General features: G+C 33.5%; 2 protein-coding genes and 1 long non-coding RNA gene across 6 annotated transcripts; 2 read left to right on the top strand and 1 right to left on the bottom strand.

The window, feature by feature from the left end:
- The first annotated feature begins 360 nt into the window (after window positions 1–360).
- Window positions 361–13056, top strand: LOC108453153 (rho GTPase-activating protein REN1-like). 4 transcript variants are annotated; one of them, XM_017751097.2, is made up of 28 exons: window positions 362–709; window positions 831–942; window positions 1091–1129; window positions 1281–1322; window positions 1581–1610; window positions 1703–1750; window positions 1886–1984; window positions 2412–2448; window positions 2636–2712; window positions 3864–3934; window positions 4049–4127; window positions 4694–4838; window positions 5183–5302; window positions 5667–5744; window positions 6052–6107; window positions 6204–6273; window positions 6681–6765; window positions 7523–7766; window positions 8209–8421; window positions 9032–9340; window positions 9515–9564; window positions 9842–9902; window positions 9987–10070; window positions 10658–10771; window positions 10853–11016; window positions 11283–11331; window positions 11736–12191; window positions 12425–13056. In XM_017751097.2, exons 2-28 carry the CDS (start codon window positions 904–906, stop codon window positions 12584–12586), a joined length of 3021 nt encoding a protein of 1006 aa, XP_017606586.1. In that variant the 5' UTR covers window positions 362–709; window positions 831–903; the 3' UTR covers window positions 12587–13056. The 4 variants fall into 4 exon arrangements, 3 of the variants coding, with proteins under 3 accessions (XP_052883888.1, XP_017606586.1, XP_052883887.1); XR_008282923.1 differs by lacking the exon at window positions 12425–13056 and adding an exon at window positions 11477–11551 and having other exon boundaries at window positions 361–942; window positions 11736–11829; XM_053027928.1 differs by lacking the exon at window positions 1091–1129 and having other exon boundaries at window positions 361–709.
- Window positions 13057–13237: 181 nt separating this feature from the next.
- On the bottom strand, window positions 13238–14866 carry LOC108453154 (aspartyl protease AED3-like). Its single transcript, XM_017751098.2, has one exon. The coding sequence runs from the start codon at window positions 14757–14759 to the stop codon at window positions 13452–13454; it is 1308 nt and encodes a 435-aa protein (XP_017606587.1). The 5' UTR covers window positions 14760–14866; the 3' UTR covers window positions 13238–13451.
- A 5117-nt stretch (window positions 14867–19983) lies between these two features.
- On the top strand, window positions 19984–21025 carry LOC128293303 (uncharacterized). Its single transcript, XR_008283472.1, has 3 exons — window positions 19984–20250; window positions 20473–20550; window positions 20732–21025. It is a non-coding gene; the product is annotated as an uncharacterized LOC128293303 (long non-coding RNA).
- Window positions 21026–26338: the final 5313 nt, after the last annotated feature.

Below are 26338 nucleotides of genomic sequence, written 5' to 3'. Positions count from 1 at the left end.
AAAAGAAAACGCAAATAATTATTCCCGGGATTATCATATTTCCCTCCTCCTCGCAACAATTATTTTTAGAAAAATAAAATTATCTAAATTCCACCTCTCTATTTTATAAAAATTTATAGTTTAGTCCTTATATTTGAATTTGCCAAATTTTGCTTCTTGTATTATGATAAAAATTGAAAAGTTAGTCCAAATAAGTCATGTTGTTAAATTCATTCATTAAATCATTGACTCGAACATCATTAGTTCAATAATTTATATGTAAAGATTTAGTAAAATTCAACAGTTCAATAATTTATATGTATTAAATTAATAAAATACCAATAGTTCAAGGTCTTGTGTCGACCGACTATTAAACTATCGTATCGGTTTGCATAATGTAGGAGGATCAAATTCTTATAAATTAAAGTAGAGGAACTAATTTCTAGGTTTTAGTAAAATAGAGGGATAGAATAGAGAATTAGACCACAGAAAAAGGCGCAGAATTAGACTTCTACAACGGCTGCCTTCGGTTTCGGAGGGAGGACTTTTAGGCTTTTCCTTTGCTTTGACCGAAACGGGGTTTCCGTTGAGCTCAAGGAGTTCCGATCCAAAGGAGAAAAAGTCTCTCTGTTCTCAGATTTACGCTTCTCCCTTAATCGCCATTTTTTTCTCTTCTCTTCTACATTGTCCCTTTTCCCTTCTTTTTCCACTAATTACGTTTCAAATTCACGTAAATTTCTTTCTTTATTTTTTTGGATTATTTTTAGGGTTAACTTGGTTTGAATTTGAGTTTCTGTGCGTTTAAATGTTGTGAATGAGCGGCATTACTGAAATTGATGAGTGGTGCACAGGCTGCTGATCTTTTGATTTTGTGAACTGTTTGGGATGTGGTTTTTTTGATTTCCGAGAGCTCAGAGGATTATTATGGCTACCAAAAAGGATGAATCAACTTTGCTACAGCAGGTTTTTCATCAATCTCTCTTCGTTTTTTTAGTTGAATTTCTAGCTCGTTTATGGAAGGCTTTGATGTTCAGTCTTCAGAAGCAGAAAAGACGGGACAACATTGTGTGTTTTTAATGGAGTTTTCACTTTGTTTTTCTGTTATTTTCAGAAAATGGCTAGCAAAAAGGAAGACCCGTCTAAAGCACAAGTTTTGATTTTCTCTCTTTTTTCCCTCTTCCGTTACTTTTCTATTTGTTTTTACTTTTTAGAATATATTGTTCAGAATTCAGAAACAGAAAAAAGCTTCAATGTGATTGAATGGAGATTTTACGTTAATTCCTTTATATTTTCTTGATCAGAAAATGGCTAGCAAAAAGGAAGAGCCGTCTCAAGCACACCAGGTTTTGATCGATATATATTATATTTCTTTTTCTTCTTTAATTTCAACTCGAAAAAAAATCGTGATTTCGTAGAGATTTTACGTTTTCTTTTTTGAAATGACTAGCGAAAAGGAAGAGCCGTCTCTAGCACAACTGGTTTTGATCAATATACATTTTCTTTCTTTTCTATTAGTTTTCTTCTTTAGTTTTCTTTTAGTTTTTTTTTTTGAAATATTTTAGTGTTCAGTAATTCTTTATTTTCTTTTATTTTTTAATCAGAAAATGGAAGAGCCATCTCAAGCTCAACAGGTAAACATTTTTTTTTTCTTGTTCACATTATAGATTTTTATGGAAATTTTGGACTGAAAGCTCTGATTGTTCGGGTATAATTTTGTTGGCAGAGGATGATGCCCAAAAGGGATGAGCGGGAGCCATCACAAGGAAATCAGGTATAGATGAATCTTGCTTTCTTTTCTGATTCTTTTTTCAATGAAAGGGTTTCAACCATCAGTGAAAAGCAAAAGCTAAAACTCTGATTTTTAGTGGAGATTTTGTGCTGAAAATCAAATTTGTTTTTCCATAAGGGAGATGCATCAACTGCTGCAGCTCCTCCAGGTCCAGCCAGTCCAACGGATAATCTGAATTCTCGTAGTGGCAACTCAGCAAACAGCTCTTCCCCCATTGTGAGTTGTTACTATTCTTAGTTTTTAATTGTTGATTGGAAGTTGCACCTGACCATCTAAATTACCATGCTCTCATCTTTGTCATCATCAAAATCTTGCTTATAAATCTTTGTCTACCACTTATCTACATCTTATGTGCTTGAGCCTTTTGAACCATTTCGTGGAAGTATTGCCTATATGGCAGTTTTTCTCTTTTGCTTTTATCATGTTTATTGTAGCTGTTACCAACCACGTTAAGCAAAGTGACCATGAGGAATTTGGAAGCAAGAGAATGAACTTTGTCCTGTATTTTAACTGCATTACTAGTTTTTTTTGTATACCTTCCTAAGTTCTTTACTTACGCTGTCTGCATTCCCTGTTTCTTAAGCATGCATCTTTCAAATCTGTAAAAGTTGGTGCATTTCAAGGTGTAAAAACTTTCTCGCAGGTTTTAAAGAGTGGGCCACTTTTTTTATCATCAAAAGGTTTGCATACTTTGCTTTTGCAATTTAATTTAGTTACTCATTTGCCTTTCTCTTTACGTTTTGTGAAGCACTGTTTTACTTTTATTTACTAGAAAAATGTGCATTATGAGGGTCGTTACGTTGCTTTGCAATTTAATTTAGTTACTCGTTTGCTTTTCTTTCTTTCCTTATTTTTATTTGATTAAAGGAATTGGATGGACATCATGGAAGAAAAGGTGGTTTATTTTGACACATACTTCGCTGGTTTTCTTCAGAAGTGATCCTGTAAGTACTTGCAATTTGGCAGATTGTCAGTCTCAACATTGCTGTTTTCTTGGCACAACAATTGAATAATCATAAATATGCAGTAAAGGTAAAATGATGTACTGTTTTTCTGATTATACCAGGCTTTAGGATCCCAAGGATGATACTAATTGGTGCGGTTATCCTTTATATGGTCTAGTTCTCTCTCAATCAGAAGAATCCGGTTCTTGAGTTTTATTTCCTCTTCTGTGAATGCTATTAGTGGCTGGAATATATCTCAACCAAAAAGATGAATTAAAATGATACTAATTTGCTATGATTGTCTTTATGTGTCTAGTTCTCTTTTAGTCAGAAGCATTTGATTTGTGAGTTTCATTCCTCTTCTGTCAATGACTATTAGTGGCTAGAATATATCTCAATCTAAAAGATTAATGAAAATGAGACTCTGGTGTCTTTTTCACACAGCAGGTCTTGTCAATGCTTTTACACTTTTTAGGTTATCTTGGGACAGACTAAATAAGAATATCCGGAAGCCTTCATGCTAGATTAATCCCAGGAAATCCGGAAACCTGACCTAAAATTAAATCATTATTGTGGCTAATAAATCCATGAAATTTACCAACCAAGAAGAAATGAATGTTAATTTAAGTGATCCATTAGCAATTTGTATGGATGTACATTTTTAGTGTGGCAGAAATGATTGTTATTAAACACCGTATAATTTGACAATTATGATTTTTTAGCTCAGTATATATCAGTTCTTTTTTTCTCCAGCAGAGTACCTTAAAGGAAAGATGGGAATTCTTCAGATGGGTCCTAATATATAATTGGGTTAAACTTAATTTAGATGTACCATAAGACATATGGGCCTCTTCTACAAGGTGTGGTATTTGAGAGCTTCACCTCGAAGAATAACAGCAAAACTATTTAACTGTTGCTTCGACTGAGGAAAGGGCTTGGGATAGGATATTGGGGAAGAACTGAAGTATGCAATCATTGAGGCAAATTAAAACATCTAGATGGGTTGATAGTTATTGGTTGGATGCTATTATTGTTCTATATTATGTTCTCTTTTCTCTACATTCTGTGCACTAGTGCATTTCTCTCTCTCTTGCTGCATTCTGTGTACTTTATGATTTTAGAAGATTAATATACTCTTGTTAACTTCCCAGAATGCTGTTTCTCAGAAAGGGAATGAAGTGAATTTAACTCTTGGTGGTATTGATCTCAACAATTCAGGCAGGTTGGCTTGCATTCTGAAAAGATTAATTATTAATTGGTGATCTCTTCTCCAAATTGTGAATGACATCAAAGTTGGAAATGTTTACTAATTCGTGGTACCTTTCAAAATTTCTAGTGTGGTTGTCAAAGCTGACAAAAAACTCATAACCGTACTATTTCAAGATGGCCGCGATGGACGAACCTTCACACTCAAGGTTGTTCATCCCATTCATCTATAATTTCTCCTTTAATTCCTTTTTTTTTTTATTACCATTTTTGCGTCATACTTTCCTTTAAAACTAATCAGATTTTCAGATTCACGGCCCTTTGGTTTTACATTTTCCTTTGCTTGATAAATAGTTGTGAGCTTTCTATTTGAACAGCATATATCAAGATTCTGCCAAAATAGTGAAAGATCTTCCTCACACCTAAAGATGATCAAATGAATCTAACCAAGGCTGAATTTAATGAAAAGCTGAAGACTTGGTTCTGAGTGACAAACACCTCCATGTAAACAGAATGCCCTGAACAGGAAAATTTCATCTTTGGTATATGGAAGTTTTATACAAGTAGTTCACTCAATGCCCTGCTGATAGCATTCTTTTGTCCTTTGAAACCCTTTATTAAGAATTTCTTTTGCCACATTACTGGTTTTGAAGGCAGAAATGTACTTATTATTTGTTTGATGTTATCGGAAAATTCAATGCTTAATCAAATGAAAATAACAGTTAGATTTTGGGAAATCATATGACATGACAGGTTCCATTTGTTGATGTTGCAGGCTGAAACTTTGGACGATTTGTACGAGTGGAAGGCTGCACTTGAGAAAGCTTTGTCACAAGCACCAAGTTCTGCTCTTTCAGCTGGACAAAATGGCATCTTTGGGAATGATCAGGCAGAAGCGGTTGATGGTCCTAAGGAACCGGGTAAGTTTCCTGCACCACTTTTTTTTTTGAATTTTGTGCAACTTTGAATGATACATGTTCAGGGCTTCATTCATATGTTGCTCCTAATTTAAACATCAGAAATAATGCATGACATAAGTTCATTATCCTAAAAGTTCAAGCATGTTACTAATCCGGAGCCTTAGATGGTAGTTCCTTCCATTTTTTCTTCTAGGTACCCTCCTTTTTTCTAGTTTTCTTTTCTTTATCTTGTTATTTTTCTTTACAAGTTTGTCAAGTTTTTTCTAGGCTCTAACTTGGTTGGCTCTTTTGATTTATTTTTCCTCTTATATGAGATGTTGATGCTTTCCTCTTCTTTTTGTTAGTGAATGATAAACAGCCTGTGAGATCCTCTGTCTTACACAGACCAATTTTGCTTGCACTGGAAGATGTTGATGGAGCTCCAACATTTTTGGAGAAGGCCCTGAGATTTGTGGAAGAGCATGGTGAGTTATTCTTTTGTTTTAATTGTTGCAATCTCATTTAAGTAGTATGCTAAAGTTCTAATTCCATATACCGGGTAACTGTCTCTAATGCATATATAGTCAAGTGAATATATGTGCATGTCTTTTTTTATTCATATAATTTTTTGAGATATCCATAATCTGGATAAGGTTCCTGCATGGCTGCACCACTGCTTGTGTCTCGTTTTCTTTATCTTTGTTTCAAGAACTTTCCACATTGTTCACAATTTTAGTGGCGTCACAAGCTGTGCTTGTGATGTTACTTTCAGTGATTTAAGTCACATGACATAGCACTGTTATTCATTTTCATTGAGCTACTTTTGATTGTGTTAAAATAATTTCACAGGAGTCAAAGTAGAAGGGATCTTACGGCAGGCTGCAGATGTTGAAGATGTTGAGCGCAGAATTCGGGAATATGAACAGGGTTGGTCCAAAACACACATTCCTTGACTATATTCAGTATTCTATTTTTTCTTTTTAATTGCTTGTCGCTATTCTTTTCGTACAATGGATTTGCACATTCAATAATTAATGTTTGGCTGTAAACAAAGCTATCGAAGGTAGCATTGTAAGTATTTAAATTTGAACTGATACTCATGTAAGGAAATTTCCTTTCTTACTGTATAGGACAGAGCAAGAAGTCAAAGCTACTTTTATGCTTGTAATTCTACATTACAATGCCCTCTGTTAGTCTTTGAACTCTTTCTTGGGTGATGCTTTTCTTTTGGCAGGAAAAATTGAGTTTTCTCCCGACGAGGATGCACATGTCATTGCTGACTGTGTCAAGGTATGCATTAGTAGTTTCTGCAAGATTCTTTCATTTAAGTTGCAACATATACTTCTGGTATTTTGTTGCTTAATCTGCTTCATGCCTTTTGTTCAGTATGTAATTCGAGAGTTGCCTTCATCTCCTGTCCCTGCATCATGCTGCAATGCGCTACTAGAAGCATGCCGTAAGTCTTTCGTTGAACTGGTTTTTGGGTTTTTTTTTTTTTTTTTTTTTTTTTGTCTTGTAATAAATTGAGGCCATAAGATGCTTTGCCACAATTGGATCTTGATGCCTCTAATTTTAAAGGTAAGTCTATGTTGGGTAATCCTTGTTAGAGTTAAATATCCTGCATTTTACAATTCATTAATCTTAAGTAAATATAGGAATTTGATATGCTGAGTTCTCAGCACCCCTTGGGTGAAGTTCTTGTATTCTGAATTGGTTGGTTCCCTAAGGAATGCAGTGGAAATTGTCTGGTTGCATACTTTTGAGCTCTATGACTTTGCTTTTTGGATGATTTAGTACCTAAGTGTTATGATTTTTGAAGATTTGGATTTGTTATTCTGTTATTGGACATCATACAATGATTAGGAACCGAGCACAGTGCTAGAGTCAATGCTATGCGTATGGCAGTATTGGACACCTTTCCTGAGCCCAACCGTCGCTTATTACAGAGGTAGCCGACTCTCACTGTCAGCCCTTGCCTTTTAAGTATAATGCTTTTCTTAGTACGAATTACATTCGGTATGCAATTTTTGCATTTATTTCTGAAGAAATATTATCATAAGTATATTTATGTTATTGATTTAAATGATATGCAACATAACTCTTGTTGCAGCTAACCTGGTCTTTCCTATACAATACAATTATTAATAACAAACTATTAATAGAAGATAAGCAGAATAGTTAAAAAAAGATCTAGCATAGTTAACGACCATGCATGTATAAAATTAGAAAATTAGATTAAAATTAAATTATGAATGAATATAGATATAAAATGACAAGTGTAGTGAAAATTAGAGGTAAGAAGTTTCACACTTGTTTAATGCCCTTCTGTACAGAGTATAAACTGGTTGGTTATCCACAATTACTTGTTGGTACAACAATTTTTCTGGTGCATAACCCTCTGATATATGTCTTGGTCCTTGCTAAAGGGGTGAGTGGGATATGATATAGTATCTTGCAGAATACATAAATATAGAAACTGCAATCAATATTCCTAGCACACCAGAATTTAATGTGCTCAAAAGCAGAATGCATCTCTATACGTTCTGTTAGTTTTCGGAATTTAAGTTTAATTTTTGAAAACTATGTGTGAAAAAAGAACTGAGATTTCGATCTTATTTCCATGGTAAAGATGTCATCTTTATTCTTTGCCATCTTGGCTTCTACCTGCTTATCCATATTTATCTTTTCTTGTTTCTCTCTTTCAGAATTCTAAATATGATGCAAATTGTGGCTTCTCATAAAAATGAAAATCGAATGAGCTCTTCAGCTGTGGCAGCATGCATGGCACCCTTGCTTCTTCGCCCCCTTCTATCCGGCGACTGTGAGATTGAAAGCGATTTTGATGTGGGTGGTGATGGCTCAATGCAACTGCTGCAAGCTGCTGCTGCAGCCAATCATGCTCAAGCCATTTGTATAACACTACTGGAAGAGTATGATAAAATATTTGGGGTAAGCTGTAATTACTATTTTCTTTTCACAATTGCTTCTAATATGGCTTTCTCTATTCACTATACAGGCAAGTATGTATGCCATAAATCTATGAGCTATAAGGCTTTATCTTTAGTTTGGACTATGTTTTATTTCTCTCTGTTATTTTTGAGTAAGCATGATCATTAAGTCAAAATTTTCATGCGTTGTCCTGCACGCATGGTGATTAAATTATTACTGTCTAATGGTGGAATCTGAATACCGTTAAGCTGAGTCCTTATATCCTCATTACATTCTCTCCTTGTAATTGAATATTTCTATGTCTTTTATAATATTCAATATTCTTCAAGAAAAAAAATAGATGAGAATTTGGTTGTTCTTGTTCCATATTCCAATTTTTTTATTGCTTTGGTTTGGATTTGGTTTTTACATTGCAGTTATGAGCTCAGCATTTTGTTGGCAGGAAGGTTGTGTTTCCCCTGATATGTACTCTGACTCAGAAGAGAGTGGAAGTGGAAGTGAGGAGGAAGCTGATGATGATGAGTCTGATGAAGATGATGAAGATTATGAAGACGATGAATGTGATGACGAATCACAAGGGTCTGATGAGGATGACGACTATGCAGAAAGTGGAACAGGCAGCGAGGGTGGTCATTCTGTTAAAAGTGATGATAAGGTTTGTTCCTCTACTTTCTTACACTGGAATTTATGTTTTATATCTTGTTCGTAAACTTCAAATACGATGGCAGTAACAAACTTAATACAAAATTTTGGACAATTAAAGCTCTCTTCTCCAGATCTCATTAAGACATTCACCTCTGTTTAGTGCAAGATATGTGCTGCGCTCGTGGGTAGCCAGATTTATATTCTCAAATTACATTTTTTTAATAATTTTGTAGATTGTCTATCTGCTTCATTTGTCACCATTTGGTGGCTCAAGGTTTCTATTGTTTGATTGTTTCCATGCCTAATGCCTTTGAATTTATACTCATGATATGAACATGAATTACTGCTATATGATTATGTTCTAAATTATCTTTGCAGCACTATGTATTAGAATCTGATGGTATGTAGTTCTCTATCCTTCTCCCATATAGGAATTATGATTTTTTTTTTCCTTTTGCTATTTTTTATTTGAAACGTGTAGCTGTCTTCTTACTTTCAGTGGTCCGTCAAATTCAGATTTTGAGTATTGATTCTTTTAACTTAAATAAGGTGAAAGTGCAATAAATCAGTAATTAAAAGATGAGACACTGTACTTACATGAATTGAAAATAAATTTGCAGGATTATGATTCTTCGAGCTCTAGTTCTGAGTCCTCTAAATCTGGTAATTATGTCCAAGCCACCAAGAAAAAATCAAGTCCACTTCATCCAAATGATGGGTCAAAGGGGAAGGAAGATAACCGAATTAGTAAAAGTTCAGAAACTGACACCAATAAGCCAGCTGAGCTGTCAAAAGGTGTTCATGGAGTAACCAAGTTGGAGGATACATCAACTCGTCAGAATTCAATCACATCCGCCTCAAAACCCCTAGCTGTTGGAAATGGGCCTGGCCTCAATGTTAGGCAAGGCACTATGTGGAGGAGGAGTAGTGTAAGTGTTTGTTCTCTTGTTGATGATGTGTTACTGCTTTTGGGCTAATTCTTTTGACTTTTCTGTTGAATTAAGTATTTCCAAGCATTAAACAAATTATAACTGCTTAAGTTGATCCATCTGTTTATAATCTTGTAGTAACTATCAATTAATTTATTGTGTTTGCTTGTCCAGGGAAGCAAGAAACTATCTATGGATTCCATTGATTATCCAATTGAAGAAGAGTAAGTGATGTTCCCACGATCTTTAGAAAAAAACCTTGTATCAATTTGCCTGCTACTACTTATTTTCCTGGTTATGCTTGAATAAATCAGAGACCCATTAAAAGTTCCACGCAACATCTAAATCTTCTTTCATGCTTTGGGTGAAGCAATTTACCCTTTGCTTAACTTATTTTTGAAGCCAAAAGTAGAAAAGAAAAATAATGCAGTCTGACCTTTGTATGTTGTTAAAAATACCTCTATTTTCTTTTCTACTTACCTGATTTTGACCCAATTTTAGGGCTGCGGTTGAGTCACTTGAGGCTGAAAAATTGGACTTGCAAAAGAGACTCACGGAAGAGGTTCTGCTTTGTCCATCCTTTCTAGTTACTGTTATTGCAGCAAGTTTTTGAGACATTTCATATCAAGTCATCTTTCTTATATAGATTGAAAGTAATACCATTCTTGAAGCCAACTTGGAGAAACGAAAGAAGGCACTGCATGAGCAACGTCTAGCTCTTGAGAAGGAGGTATGTTTGTCAGGAGATCTTTGTTTCCTTCTGTGCTGTGTTTTCTGTTTCATGCATTGTGTTAGGTTGCATATCTGTTGGTAACAAACATGCATATTGTGATCCTAAGAAAACATATACGTTAAAGGCAACCTTTTCTGCTGAAACATTTTTAAAAAAGTTAGTAGAGATCTGCTTTTGCATTTCTTTCTTTTGTCTTGAATATCAACATGGCTTAGCTAAAACAAGTCATAATTAGGAGCATTAAAAGCATTTAGGTGCTTCATTGTTTGTGTCGGTTCATTTTACTAATGCATACACTCCTTTTTGAAGGACAAAAATCTTGTGTAAATTTGTTGTTAATATTATTAAACAGTACCCAGCATCTTTCCATTTTTCCCTAGCAGAAAGAGGTGACTCAATATCAGCAGTGGGTAGATGCATGAAAATAAATCTATAACGGACAATTATATATTCATTTGTTTTGTTGAAAAATCTTTTTATTTTGATTTGGTAATGTATGGAATTTTATATATTTTTTTCGCAAGTGCTGTGCTAGTTTTATGTGAATGACCCGCCTTGATTGTTGCTCCTGATTGTACTTATAGGTTGCAAGGTTAGAGGAAGAGCTTCAAAGGGCGAGAGAAAAGAGGACAGCTCTGGAAGCAGGACTTAACCCATCTCAAGGATCCACATCTCTTCCAGAGAAGATTGACGAAAAGGTAGTCTATGGCCTACCTTAGATTTAACTAGTGTGCCTAATCTTTATTTGCATCAAATTTTAACTTGCGGATATTATAAAGACAAAAGAAGATCTCAAGGACATAGCTCGGTCAGAGGCAGACGTAAGAAATTTGAACAAAAGGGTTAATGAGCTGGGGACACAGCTTAATCAACAGCCTGAGCAAAAGTCTGTTTCCATGAGTGATTCATGCACTCAACGTGAACCAAATCATCAAACAAAAATGTAAGCTTTAAGTTGGTTCTCTCGCAATTTCATATTTTGTGGATATGTGTTACATAACATTTCTTTGATTTGTCTCTTTGGAGTGGAATACATGTCATCCTTGTAGTGATTGGAATTGTAAAATACATCTGGAGTTGTTAGGCAGCTGTTAACTCGCCAATAATCCTCTTTAGATGTTTATTTATATATTCCTTCTCAATTCCTCCATTCTCATCTCTTTATGAACTTGGTAACCATATAGACATGCTTGTTTACTCTTAATACAGGAAGGATAAGATAAAGGGTGCTGAAGCTCCTATGAGGTCAAGAAGCAAGGTAAACTCAAATATATTTGAGGCAAAATGATGTTTCCTAGAATAAGAATTTGTTTCTATTGTTTTACTTTGATGAATTCGCTTCATTTTCTTTGAAATCCAAACCTCTATCTACTTATTGGAATTTTGTACGTTTAATTTGTTAGCATGGAAATAGTACTAGCTAGCAAATTCAGCTTTCCCGAAAGTCATGTGAAGAAAATCCAATAAATGTTCAAATGGTGAGTGATTAAGCCACTGCTCTGTCGGTGCATATTCCTAAATGGTAGTTACATATTGATGCGTGGCTTTTTGAATAATCCTAATGTAGTCTTAGGCAGCTTTGCTTTTATCTTAAATTCACATCTCATGGCTATGTGAGAATTTGTTTTAAACGAAATTCTCTGAACCAAGAATCTGCTGCAGAAGGAAATGAAAGTGGACAAAGCGGAAGGTGAGAAAGGGAAGAAGCAAGAATCATCTATGGCAAATAAACACAAGAATCTGGTTCAGCAGGAAATGGATGTGGACAAAGCGGAATCTGAGAAAGGGAAGAAGCAAGAATCATCTACAGCAAATAAACATAAGAATCCGGTTCAGCAGGAAACGAATGTGGACAAAGCTGAATCCGAGAAAGGGAAGAAGCAAGAATCATTCACGGAAAATAAACAAAAGAATCTGCTTCAGCAGGAAACGAATGTGGACAAAGTAGAACCTGAGAAAGGGAAGAAGCAAGAATCATCTACGGCAAATAAACATTCACCTCAAAACCAACAATTAGATCATTCGACACATGACAGCAAGCCTACAAGTGCAGCAGAGACAGTTTCACACAAGCGCCACACTAGAAGTAATTCCAAGAAGTCATCTACAAGGGTTGAGGTATGTTTTATTCTATCTTAACAGACATCAATTCTATCAAACTGCAAAACAGTTTCCTAGAATTTGAACCCGTCACCATCAAAAGTTTCTAATTCAAGATCCAATCATGCTTCTTTTTGTGCATAGTTGGTATTATTTTTATTGGTTTTATGAGCTAATACTTTTATTCAGAGAGGCAATTCTCTCAACTTAATGCTCATATAAAACTAACAAATGTGCTGAACTCTATGAAGGAGCGGCGAAGTCAAGCTGCAAATGAAACGCATGGCAAGGAGAAAAGCTGTGGTTCAAGTCACGGTGTCTCAAGCTCCTCCTCAGATAAAGGCAAAGGACCAGAAGCTATCCAATCTGTTAAAAATCCAGGAAAAGGTAGAGGATCCGACATTAGCCAATAACTCTAGAATCTGGGCAAAGGGGTTCGATAAGATCAAATAAAACCCATTTTTTGAGACAGGGAATGATCTAAAGGTCATGTTGTCCTACAGTTCAGATTAAGCTCAAGAATTAGGTTAGTCTCTTGCTAGTGGATTGTATACGATCTGCTGATGATGGTGCTTTAGAACACGAGGAAAGTTTACTGGGGGAGAGAGGGATGCTAGTATTGTTGGTAGGAGACTGACTGGTGAAGCCCATATTAACAGCAAGAGAAGAGGCTGATAACCCTTTTTAATCCAAGATGTACATATATATATATATATCAACAAGCATGTCCTAAATGTAATAAGCTGAATAATTTGAAATCTTGGTGACTGATTTTTGTTGTCAGAGAAACCAAGTAATGTCAGCAAACAGCAACTACATAATTTTGTACGGGCAAATGCAATTTCTAATTTAAGATGTCTTGGTTTATATTGATATAAAATAATGGCCTGATGGAAGTATAGCTAGCCTTTAGTTAATAAAATTCAACTTTGACACCAATGGCTGAACCAACTCCCATCACTTATAGGTCTACCATTACCATCTCTACATATGAAGCAATTATCTTGAAAGGTAAAAATGAAAAAAAAAAAAGAAAAGAAAAAAGAATAAAATAACTAAACATGTTATTTTGAATGGAGGAAAAAAGCAAGTAGATTATGGGGATGATTTTAAACTTCAGAGGTTGCTTCTTCCATCCCTTTGATATTTCATTGAAAACTTAAAATAACCAATGCAACAGGGTTTTTCTTGTCCTGTGTTTATTGAACTTACTACACCATCTTCTTCCTTTTTAGTTAAATAAAACCAGAAACTTAGCCTAAACGACAAGAAATAAGCCTAGTTACAAGCTTCACGAGATATCCCCAAGCGAGAATTTGCGACATCAAACAAAATCCTATGATTTTGCTGCTGCAAATTGGCTATTACATTCATGGCGGCGTTCACATTGTTTGGAGCTGGTGCTATTGCTAAGCAAGCACGTGACCCTGCACTGGTATGTAAGAAGGTGTTTTCCATTGGCAGTTTCATGGACAAGCCTTCGAAATGTAATGTTAGTGACGGTAGCTCAACTTCCGCTTTTGCCTCAAAGCACGTGTCGAATAGCCCTATTGTTGAAAATGGGCCTTTCGCATGTTTCACAAACTCATTCCTGATTGCCTCATAAAGGGGTTGGACGAATCGGGTTACAACCGTACCCGAATCGATGATGGTCCCTGCCCCAGTAGTCGGGTTAAACGCTAGCCATTCGGGGGGGATAGGGACCCGAACCCGGCCAACACTGACCCCGGTTAGGTTTACGTAGTAAAGGGAGGGCCGGTGTGGGCTTTTTAACAGCGGGGTGGTTCGAATATTCTTGGGTTGACCTGCAGGCCCGAGTTTAAGGGAGCCCGAAAAATAATTGGACTTGAAACTGGGCAAACAATAGGAAAACACACTTTTGTATAGCGACCCGGATTGTGAAAGTAGTGACATGGGTCCCCGGCCCATACCCAATAGCCCTTGGGGTGGGATTGAATTACCAGAGATGCTGTTAATACATCCAAAAGCAAAATTTGGAATAACATCGTTTGCTAATGTTAAGGAATCTTGAGCCAAGTTGGCGGAGAAAGACGAATCACCACCGTAGGATTGGTTAAAAAAGCAAGCAGCAGCCGCCGTAGCCGGGCATGAGAGCCCATGGACCTGGTTGCATTGTGGCAAGGAGCAATCCAACGAGCCATAACTCGAAGAAGCAGAGGGCAAGAAAGTGGTGGCGGAGCAACCAGTGCAGCCGGAGCAGGGAACCCAAGCAACATTGTTACTAGTATCCAGCACCATGAACATGACCTGCCCCGGGGTTCCGAGCTTGACCTTGACCACGTAGTTGCCAATGCTGAGGACTTGTTGGCCTGAAGCAATGGGAACCGCAGTGGTCTTTTGGGCTACGAGGCTGGACAAGTACTTGAGCCTTGCTGGGTCTTTTGAAGCCATGTTGATGACAGTGTCGACCCATGACTCTGGTTTGGGTGGTTTGAATGGTGAGCATCTCCCGTAGATTGGAATCACCGATAGGTCTTTGTTTTGTGGCCGAGAACCACAAGGGTCTACAGCTTGGATGGAGGATATGAAAAGAGCAAAGAACAAGAATGTGGCAGTGAAGTCCATGCTTTAGAGCTAGAACTTCAGCTTGAAAGGTGGTAAAGAAGGTGGCAGTGAGTGGCGTGGTAGGGTGTGCATTAGAAATGAGTACCCGAAGAGGATTTTATACATGCAATTTAGTTCAAATAGAATTACTGAAATAGCCTCGGCTTGAAATGTTGCGTAGAGAAATGGGATTAATTAAAGTGGGCCAGTTATCAGGCAGAGAAACAAGTTATGTCCTTGATCGCAATGATGTCCAAATCAAATTTCTTAATAAAATTAAGGCCCGAATTGCAGGTGATAGTGGGGCAAAATGACAAACTTTCAATGCTTGGCGAAAGGACAAAAGTAAGCCTTGAGTTGTGTGGACAGGGGAAGAAATATGTATTACTATCAAGCAATGTCCTTATCCCGTACGGCTCAAAGACATTGCACTTTATTATCCCGTGCAAGATGTGGGACTTCAAAATGCCACTGTCTTAGTTATCACCTAATTGGCCAAGTGTAAGTTTTTTGTTTTTTTGAGTTGATTGGCTGGAGGTAAGATTGAATCATTGAAAACCGTGGCGAAAAATGAGCTGTTAATTAAGCTCGTGAATCCCTGTTGAAAGGGGGATACTGCTATTTTGTCCCTACCTGGGTTTGCATGAGATGGGAGTCACGGGCGGACATTCACCTTTTTCGGACTAAACTTTTACTCAAATGTATTCTAAATTTAATTAACTACTGCACTTATCTTATACTCTATTTTTCATTTTTAGATAAATGTGTTGGGACTTTATAAGAGATCACAAGAATGGTTTTGTTATTTTCACTCACTCTTCAATGATTCCTCCACCAACCAGCTCACGAGGTCGTCGTAATCAGAAATTACTCTATCAAAAAATACTATCTTTAATTATATATATACTCAAGAACAACAAGAGAAGTCAACTTTGCCATAGTCAGACATCAATATATTCTATTTGCATGTGCCTCAAATTTCAAAAGGAAACATTTCCGCATCATGTGAAGGGAATTTGTAAGTGAAAAACGTTATAGGGGGACCTGCAACTCATTCTAAAATTGAAGTGATTTAGAAAAAATTATAAGTTTAAAAAAAAGAGTTTGGATAAAAAAATTAAGATTTATTTTTTAAATGGATCAGGTCTTGAGTAAAAGTTTTTGGGCTCAACTCGGATAAGTTGTATCGCTACTATTTTGTTGTCATTTCGTTATTATTTTATTTTTATTTTGCTATTATATTACTATTATTTTATTGTTATTATTTAGATGTTATATAACTCTTATTTTATTGTTATTTTGCTATTATTTTAGAGGTATTTGTTTGTTAAGTTATAATTATCTTAATATTAGTTAAGTATAAATATTTTTTAATATATTTTTAATCTGTTAGGAAATAATTATTTTAATGTTTTAGTGTACTCAATGTATTATGTTTTTAAAATTTATTTTTATATAAAAATAATCTAATAAAATTTAATACGGGTGGACTTGATTCGACTCAGGTTTAGTATTTTTAACTTGACCGAACTTGAATAAAATTTTAAGTCTATTTTTTAATCGAGTTCAGGCTTAGAAAATAACTTAGAATTTTGTATCAACTCAGCCCAAACTTGATTAGGCCTAGCCCATGACGAGGTCCATAAAGGATAAATCATATGTACAAGAAGTAATCTTTATGTCTGTTGTAGATAATACTTACGTGATATATTAATTAATATTAGTGTAATATTTAATTTTGAAATAATAAGTTTGGTAAAATTAATTTTTATACAATTTCAAGATGAGAGATGGAAAAATAAAAGAAAACTTGAAAATATCACTTGTAGTAAAACTTTTTTCATGTACTTTTTTTCAATAATACCCTCATCTAAAATTAAAATTACACTTTTTTTTGTCGTTAAGTACTAAAAATTCAAAGTTCATCTTCTCCATATTCGTTGTTTTCTTCTACCGTCATTGTTGTCAAATAAAGGTAAAAAAAAAATCTTTTAAATTAAGCAAGATTAGATATATTTATGAATGCCAATAGTTTTTAATTAAAAGAATTCTCTGTTCATTACTCATTATCAACTTTTTTTTAGATTTTTATAAATAAGCGTTAAGATCTTAAATTTTTAATTACCAGTATGTATTTTACAACCCATTATTGATTTAATTGAAAACTAAGTTAATTTTTTTTTTTTTGAGGAAAAAACGACCACAAGTGAGTCTGAATTTATTCAAATAGCATCACTAATTACAACATTATGGATTTCTGTAGGATAATCCATATTAAAGAATCAATTGCAAGAATCCGCACATATTTTTTTTACAAATAAAATTTGCCACAGAGTTACATTGCCGACTAGTCCAAACACAAGTAGTAGACCGAAAGTTAACTAAGGCGTTAAGACTATCCTTAATCCGTTCACCAATAATCGTCAGATCCATTTTCTAGCCATTTATTTTGTTGACCAGTCCTGCACAATCCGACTCAAACAACACATCACCTTTAATATTGAGTCGACGTGCAATCTTAATGCTTTCATCAAAGCATACCACTCAGCCTCTTCAAACGACAGCTGCACGTCTTTAAAACCTCCACCTCCACCTCCACCCAAAACAAAACCATCTTCATCCCTAATAATAACCCCATAACCAATTCTGTTATTACCAGTAGAAGCATCAGAGTTAATTTTAATGTAGTTTTTCGGAGGTTTGACCCATTTTCTTACGTCGAGCTGGGCTGATAACATCGGCACCTTTAATAGATTATGGATGCGGAATTCTTTGCTGAGCATACTGGCCTTATTCCAAATATCCTTCGCTTCATCTTCTTTGCCTCTGAAAACAGGGTTGTTTCTGTTGTTCCAGCAATTCCACAAAATGGTCATAAAGTCCGCCATAGCTTTTTTGTCAAGAATGCTCAGCATATCTTCCAGCCAGTCGGTTCATCTATCGTACTCCTTAGAAATAAGGTTGCTGAAAACCAAATTAATTATTCCCACATAAATGCTATGTTTTTCTTTTAAAAATTAGAGTATATATTTTAAATCCATATTTTTTTAAAAAATCACATATAAAAATTCATTGATGATAGATCTAACTCATTACAAAGAAAAAATAATTACCTCATATAAGAGTAAAACTATACATTTATAAATGACACTGATAATTTACTTCATAATAAACATAAAATAACAATAGTAATAAATATTATAATTCTCAACAAAAATGTTAATATCGTTCTTTTATCTATCTTTTTGAAACTTGTGTTATTAAACCTAACACTCTTCAGATGTTAATGGGTGGTTTGAACCCTGAATACACAAACATTAAATTTGAGCCTCCAAACAAAATTTTCATCCTCTCTAATGTTTAAACACATGGAATTTTACTACAACCCCGATTGATATTTAAGAAAAAGGCATCAGTTTTCATGGTACGTATATATAAAGATAGATCGATATTGGCCTAAATTTTAATTGATATAATTTTATGTACCATAAGTAAAATTAGATAATGATATATCATTCAAATAAAGTTTAGTGAATTTGATTTTAATTTTTTTAAATTATATCTGATGGTACATAAACTTATACATCAAATATAAATGTATATGTATTCCAACTAAATATGTATTTTAGCTGGTTCACAGCCATCTAGCTATTTACTTAAATATAATATATAATGACTGCAAGGATTTCATGTTACTGGGTGCCATTTGATTCTTTTTCATTGTTATTCATATAGATATCAGCATGCAAATCGTAAACTAATTACTTTCACTTCCTAACCTGCGTTACAGTTTTAATTCATCAAACTGAAATTGGAAAAAGAAAAGATACATAGTGGTATGATAACACAAATTCATGATATTCACTGTAGTGTGTATGTGTACTTGTTTATATCTTCCTCATCCTCGCCTACATACACACCTAGCACTAGCTGGCTTTAAACTAATACCTCGCCGGGATCATGAACTTCGCCAACTTTGTCAAGATTAAGTGTCAAGCTTTTTTTCTGTATGGATAATGCGGAAAACTCTATTGACTTCCTTCAAGTCTAATCATCAGATTCATTAATCTAATTGTCTCCTAGCTAAAAAGACTATCTTTCTCCCTAAGTGGCATACCTAGAAAAAACCCTCATGAACACATGATGATGTCCGGAGATAACCAGTAGTCGAGTTTCCCCTTTCTTCACCATCATAGCCAGGACTCTATTAACATACCAAATCTTTGCCCAATAATCTTCAGCTGTTTCGACTCTTCGTACCATCATATCAATTTTTAACAGTACAACAGAAATGACTAATTTGCTCTTTGAATTAACATATAAGAACTAATTTACCCATTTTTTTTAGTTAAGGGGATAAAATACAATTTAAATTTTAGTATAACGGCCTTCATAGACAATTACACATGGCATGCAACGTGTACCTCATTCCGACGTATAGAAACTAGTTTTTAATAGTAGAAATAGATAAAATTTTTAATAGAATGACTACTTTACTCTTTGATCTAGCATATATGATTTAATTTGTCTATTTTTTGAGTTAAGGGACAAAATACAATCCGACTTTTTAGTATAAGAGCTTTAATGGTACTTTTACCGATTGATTAGTTAAGATTTATTTATTCTAAAATTTTAGTTAAATGTTTTTTTGTATTTTTAAAAAAATAATTTTAAGAAAAATATTTATTTATTTTTAGAGTTTTAAAGTTTTATAATTTATGAAATTTATAAAAGTTGATTGGCTCATGGTTAAAATTTTAACCGAGTTAGATACTAACTTAAACCTAGTTACTAAGTTTGGGTTCAAAGAATATCTTTAATTAATATGTAATTCAATATTAAAGAAAGATTTAATTGAAAAGTTGGCCTCCAAAGTACCATTTTTCTTAAATATTAAAGTTTTTGAGGTTAAAATGATATTTAAATAATTAACTTTGGCTTATTGTACTTTAAAAAGTGTATAATATTCAATAAAAACATATCACGTGTCATATTTTATTAGTTAATATTACGTTTTAAGATAAAAAAATTAGGTAAATAAGTGAAAAAAGAGAGTCATAGTTTGACTTTGGCGGCCAGTTTTGCATTTAAGTATTAAGCCAAAATCAGAAAACAAAAAAAGCTTACTTTAATAGGTAAAATTGGCTTCTATTGCTTTCCCCCCCTTTGTTTACCATGCTTGGAAAGAGCAAAATCAGAAAAAGAAAAGCTTACTTTCCATCAATTCTTTTATTAATTTAATTAACATCAATATATCAAGCATTATATGTCATGCACAATATATTATAAGGAGATGCAAGGGAGAGGAGTGCACTTACACGTAGCACGCATATAAAAAGCATTGTAACGAAGAGAACCGTTTGTGTGTGAGAGATCAAAGCATGGAGATGATGCATTTGCAATTGCAGAGATCTCTATAATGGTTCCAAAAATGGCGTCATCGGTCACAAGCTCGAGTCTCGAAGACTTGTAGGTCTTCAAATCGTCCAACCTCACACTGGCTTCTTGCATTGTAACTTCATCCTTCCTTCTCTTGCTTCCCTACGTATTATCTTTTCTCTTCTTCATGGCTTTGAATTACTTATATATATATATATATATATATAACGAATGACCTTTTGTTTGATTCAAAAATGTTTTCTTTGAAGTCTTATAATACTTTTTAATCTCCGAATCAAGAATAATGGTAAAATATATAGATACTAAATCATTTTTTATTTTGTTGTTTATATAGGATATAAATGGGAATTGGCATGCTGGGGTCATGGCAGTCGCTTGCACCGCCGTTTACTCCACTGGTCACCATTTAATTGTGACTACCAATTTTAACATTTCATATTTAAGATTCAGATTAACTTGCTTCTTCTTCTTTTTTTTTCTTTCTATTTTGAACACTAAATTAATTTCAGTTCAATAAAACCAAACATTATTAGAACATTTAATTTTGGTGCTATTAGGTAATTAAATAAAGATGAGTTGATGGGTGCATGCAGGAAGAAGTAGAGATAGAGGCAAAAGTCAAAGGGCACGAAGGAAAGCTTACGTCAGTAGTGGTGAAGGTTCGAAACAAACCCAAAAATGGACAGTTACTAGCAATTGGTACTCAATAGGCGGTTGCTAATGACTATAAATCACCTCAGCCTCCACCTAAGCTTTAAATTTAGAATTAAATAGGGATAGTATTTATTATAAAAAAGAAAAAGATAAAGCAATTTTCCAAACGTCTTATTTGATCCTAAATTTATTGGAGATCAATTTCCGAGAGGGATCATCTGAAACATTTAAAGTAAACTTAAGTTCCTATTCAATTATTTTATTAGATAATATATGCAGTTATTCTTAATTCAGATTTTTTTATATACATAAATTTTAGGTATTAAATTAGTAGTAAGTGTTGTCAATAACTTCTTAACTCAGTGCTAAGTGTATTATATTGTAAGTATGAAAGTTTGGGTTCGTACATTGATGCTCAAGTGCATTTTATACTCCTATTTTGAAGTAGAGAAAAGATCATGAATAATTTGAATAATTTTAATATTAATGACTATAATTATGTTAGTATTGACAAATTTAAAGAGATAAAAAAATATTGATCCTTAAATAAAATAGAGGATCTGCTTTTTAACGTAAAACTTTTATTTTATACCTTTGAAAATTTATAATTTTATAGGTTGATTAATTTTGGCAAGGCTGGCAGGGAAGATATAATGCTGGTGAACATTGTCAATTAGCAACTGACTTGAAGAGCCCCGATGGCAGTGGGCAAATAGAATATAATAATAATGGGGAGCGGTTTGGTTTCGGCGAGAAAAAAGCCCAAGCTCCAATCCAATGACAACTCATTTTCAACCAATTTGGGTCTTTTGCTATTTTCTATATTTGATCCAAATGCTAATTAAAAAAAAAAAAACTGAAATACTAATCAGCCCTTAAATTATCTAAATTTTTGTTTTGTCTGTATTACGTTTACATAAAATATTTACTTTTAATAAGTATTCACATTTTTCCTTTTTTTTCACAATATTTTTAAAAAATAAACACTTTTAAACATTTAAACTCACATCAGTTTAATTATTATAATAATAACGATACCAACTAAAATAAACTTCAATCTACCTTTTAAGTGTTAAATTCCGACTGTATCTATATGAGTTATTAGATCAAATAAATCCTAAATACAAGGCACTATATAGCCTTAGCCTTTAATCCTCTAGCCCTTTGAAACTTAAATTAAAACCAAAACAAACAGCATTGATTATGAGAAACGGAAACTTTTGTAGTACTAGTTTGGGCACGCTAACTGTGAACTTGGACCGTATACCCATTTCTTTGCCTACGGGCAACACCATAGCCTACCTCTTGCCTCTAACATCAAAACACATAGTTAATGCTGTTTATAACAGCTTTGTTTATCTTTCAAAATTTCAGATTATTATACATCTATAATAATTTTTAAGATTCATATCATTTTAAATTTTAAAATTTTCAAAGTAAAAGAAAAATAGTATGTTAGTAATAATTTTTTAAAAAAGAAAATTTATTAATTTATTCTATAAACGAGACCATATATTTCATAAAAAAAAATTACAAACACTCATCGTAGGTAATGAAGGGCAAGCTCTATCAATACAACAAATGCTTCAACCTTAGCATCAATAAAACATTATGATACGTTGACAATTGACTCTATCACAACTCAAGCACAACATATCTGGAGTAATTGCAAGCACTTGATACGATAAGGAAATTAGCCTCGGATGATCCAAAGAGGTGGGTAAAAATCAAAAAAAGAATCAAGCATCCACCAAATTGGAGAGGAGGACGACAAAACCATTCCTAAAATCACTTGCAAAAACAAGACTACATATATAAGTAAAACTAAAAGACATGTTACAAGAGAAGACAAAAACTTCTAAAAGTGAAGACTTATTAAAAAATGGAAAACAAAATAAAAACATAAAAAAACTTAAAGATAACACGGGTTCAAATCAACTCGTGAAATTATTTATTATTATAAAATAATCTCAAAACAGAAACAGGTTAAGAAGCCGAAAAGAGCCATCCACTTTTCAAGAGAAATTGCTGATGATTAGTGGAGTTTTAGCGACGACAAAAACCGTTCTCTATCTGTTATAACTTGTGAAGATATACCCACAAAATAGATCTGCAAACTAAAAAGAAACACATGAAGTGAATGAAGAGAAAAAAAAAAGTTGGTGGGAGGGAGAAAAGGGCAAGCGAGCCAACCAGGAGGCTGGCACCGTCGCTGAGCAAAACAAAAAACAAGTAGCAAGTTACTTGGAGAAAAAAAGAGAAAAGTATAATAATAGTAATAATAGTAATAATAATAATAATAAGTGAGATTTAGAGTGAATCTTTAATAAAATTTACAAATTAAATCTTATTTATTAAATATTATTTTCATTTAATAAAATATTATTAATCTTTTTATATAGAATTTAAACATTTTATTGAAGTAACATCTTAACTAAGATTTATTATTTCCATTTCACTTAGGAATGGAATCAATTTTACTAAACTTTGAGACAATAAATTCTTATAAAGAACTAATTTAGTAAATAGTGCACCTAGTACTTTATTATTATATTATAGATGAAAATTTGTTATAGAAGGTAAAAATAAAATATAAAAATTGGTTCAACACCAAACGTAATTGTTATAACAAAATGTTGTTATAAATGGTGGGTGCTATAGAAAGGATTGATTGTATATGAATTAAAGAACCAAGCCACATAGCATAGCAAGTAGCTATCAAGACTAGACAAACATATTAGAAAAAACCCTAAGCAAACGAGGTTGCATGACCAACAACCTTATCACTGACCGGTCGACAAACCAATGTGGTTAGATGGCAACCAATGGTGTTATAACCCCACTTGTGTTAGGACACGTGGCAAGCCTAGAGGACACCTGAACAGTAAACCTGCCACCGGCAAGCCGAGAGGTCACTTGTGTAACACCTTTAACCCGTATTTGTCGCTGGAACAGGGCTACGGAGTATTACAGGACAATAGAATAGTAAATCAATCAAATCATACATTAATACAAACATAACCAAATTGCTTGGACCTTAAGAAACTCAAATACTAACTTGGACCTTAAGAAACTCAAATACTAATAAAAATATAAAGTCAAAATGACATTAATCGGGTAAAAAACACATCAAAACTAACCTAATATGTGCCTAACCAATGTACCCTCATTGTTACAACAATTATATACAATTTAATCTCAAATACATATTAATTCAATTCATCAACTCATTCAAGCAATACCAAATTAAAATACTTAACAAAGTTACCACAACCACAACAAATCAAATATATGTAAGCCACACATACTAGCATAACAACTATACCTCATTCTCGTACCCTTTACAAATTGGTTATTTGCACAAGATATCATTCATAACATTTACATAAGCCAAACATTAACCAAAATAGCACAAGAGCCTATACATGCCATATAATCCGAATTTAACATTTCAAAAACTACCGAGATAAACTAGATAGTGTGACTTGAGTGCCGATTCGATCGACCAACCTTCCGAAAATCTATAATGACATTAAACAACACAAGTAAACTTAATGAAACTTAGTAAGTTCGACGAGATAAACAAAAATCTTACCGAACTAACTATAATAAATTAAATAATAATAAAAAATATCATCCATGAAAACTCCCTGTCATTCACAACTTCAATCGATAAATACATTCGTATTCAAATCAATACAAAAATAAATAACATGTCTTTCAAATTCATTAAATATATCACATTACCGAGATTTTTCCATTCAAAGAACGACTTACGGATAAGAGTACATAGTCAACAAAAGCTTAAAAGAGTTGGTCCTTCTGAATACGCCAACAGAAGCTCAAAAGCTGAACAGAAGCTCATAAGAATTGATCCACCCAATCACGCCAAACAGAAAGTAAAACACGAGAGTTCGCAATAAATTTTGAACTTCGGTTTACTTGGGTAAAATGTTGATATCTCCCTCCAATACCATTTTCACTCCAAACCCCCGTCATATACCAAATCACGAATGTACTCAAATCATGCGTTTAATTCAAACCGAATATCCAATTCAATATTATAATTCATTTCCAATAATATAATATATGCATAATATCATTCATCAATTTATACAATTGTTAAATTTTAACTGTACGAACTTATCTGGACTGAATTGTAGTAATTACAGAAATTCAGAGACTATTCTGCTATTTTTCGTTTTCCACGAGTATCTACGAAATCTTGATATAAAATATAAAATTACTCATTTATTAGCATATATTTCATTTCAATCCATTTTAAAATTAATACCAATTTATTTTTTGAATTTATGCAATTACCCTAAACTTTTACAATTTTTGCAATTTAATTCCTTCATTAGTTAATCTATCAAATTAACTAATTTTCTCAAATCAATAATCTATCCAAATATTCTAGCCCCTCATACAGCCCCTAATAAACCTAAAATTTACTATCAAACCCTAACATTTTGACATTTTCACAGTTAATCCTAAAATTAATATTTAACAAAAATCACTTTACAAAATCATCACACAACACAACCAAAGCTCCAAAACCATGTTATCCATCAAAAAAATCTAATATTTATCAATGAAAACTTCCAAAATTTTTAACGGAATCAGAAACGAATGTACGGGTTAGTTGGACCTAGTTGCAACGATCTTAAAAACATAAAAATTACAAGAAACAGGTAAGAATTGAACTTATATGGAAGCTCCTATGCTCAACTGATTCTCCAATCTATTTCTCTGGTGTTTCGGCAATGACAAAAGAAGAAAATGAAGAAGAAAACCTTTTTCTTCTTACTTAATTTTGTTTTAATTTCAACTAAATTACAAGTTTGCCATTATAATTTAATTATTTTGTCCTTATCCATCAATTTGCTGTCTCACTATATTATTTAGGGCTTAATTATCACTTAATTCATTCCTCAATTAATAATTACACAATTTGATCACCTAATTGCTATAATTAGCAAGTTTTACACAATTTTCAATTTAGTTATTTTTAATTAATTAACTATCGAAACGTTAAAATTTTTCAAAAAAAATTTAATACCACCTTAATGACACTCTGTAAATATTTATAAAAATATTTACGACTCGGTTTATAGAAATGAGATCTTGATACCTCACTTTCTAAAACCACTTGACCTTAGGGTCTTACCATTTGAACCTAGTAAATCGTTTTATAACATAAATTACCAAATCAAAAACCGTTTTAAAACCATATTTGACTCGTAAATATTATTATATAATATTTACAAACTTACTTGTCGAATTTGGTGGCCTCGAAACTATTGTTTCTGACACCACTGAAAAATCAGACTGTTACAACTTGAGAAATCATCCTCCCAAGAAGACTAGCACCCGGGCAACGGACGACCGGGTCTTCATTGGGAACATGAAGTCGTTTGGTCACTAAACATCACGTGGGCTCAATTGCTTTATCCCATCAGAGTCAAAATGAATAACAAGATTTATTCTGTCACAAACATCCTTACCCCATCGAAGACATCCTTCCCAGGCGCTTTATAATGATA

Source organism: Gossypium arboreum, chromosome 5 (assembly GCF_025698485.1).
Source record: "Gossypium arboreum isolate Shixiya-1 chromosome 5, ASM2569848v2, whole genome shotgun sequence".
Lineage (NCBI taxonomy): Eukaryota > Viridiplantae > Streptophyta > Magnoliopsida > Malvales > Malvaceae > Gossypium > Gossypium arboreum.
Note: the sequence above shows the minus strand (reverse complement) of the source record. Positions and strands in the feature narration are given on the sequence as shown.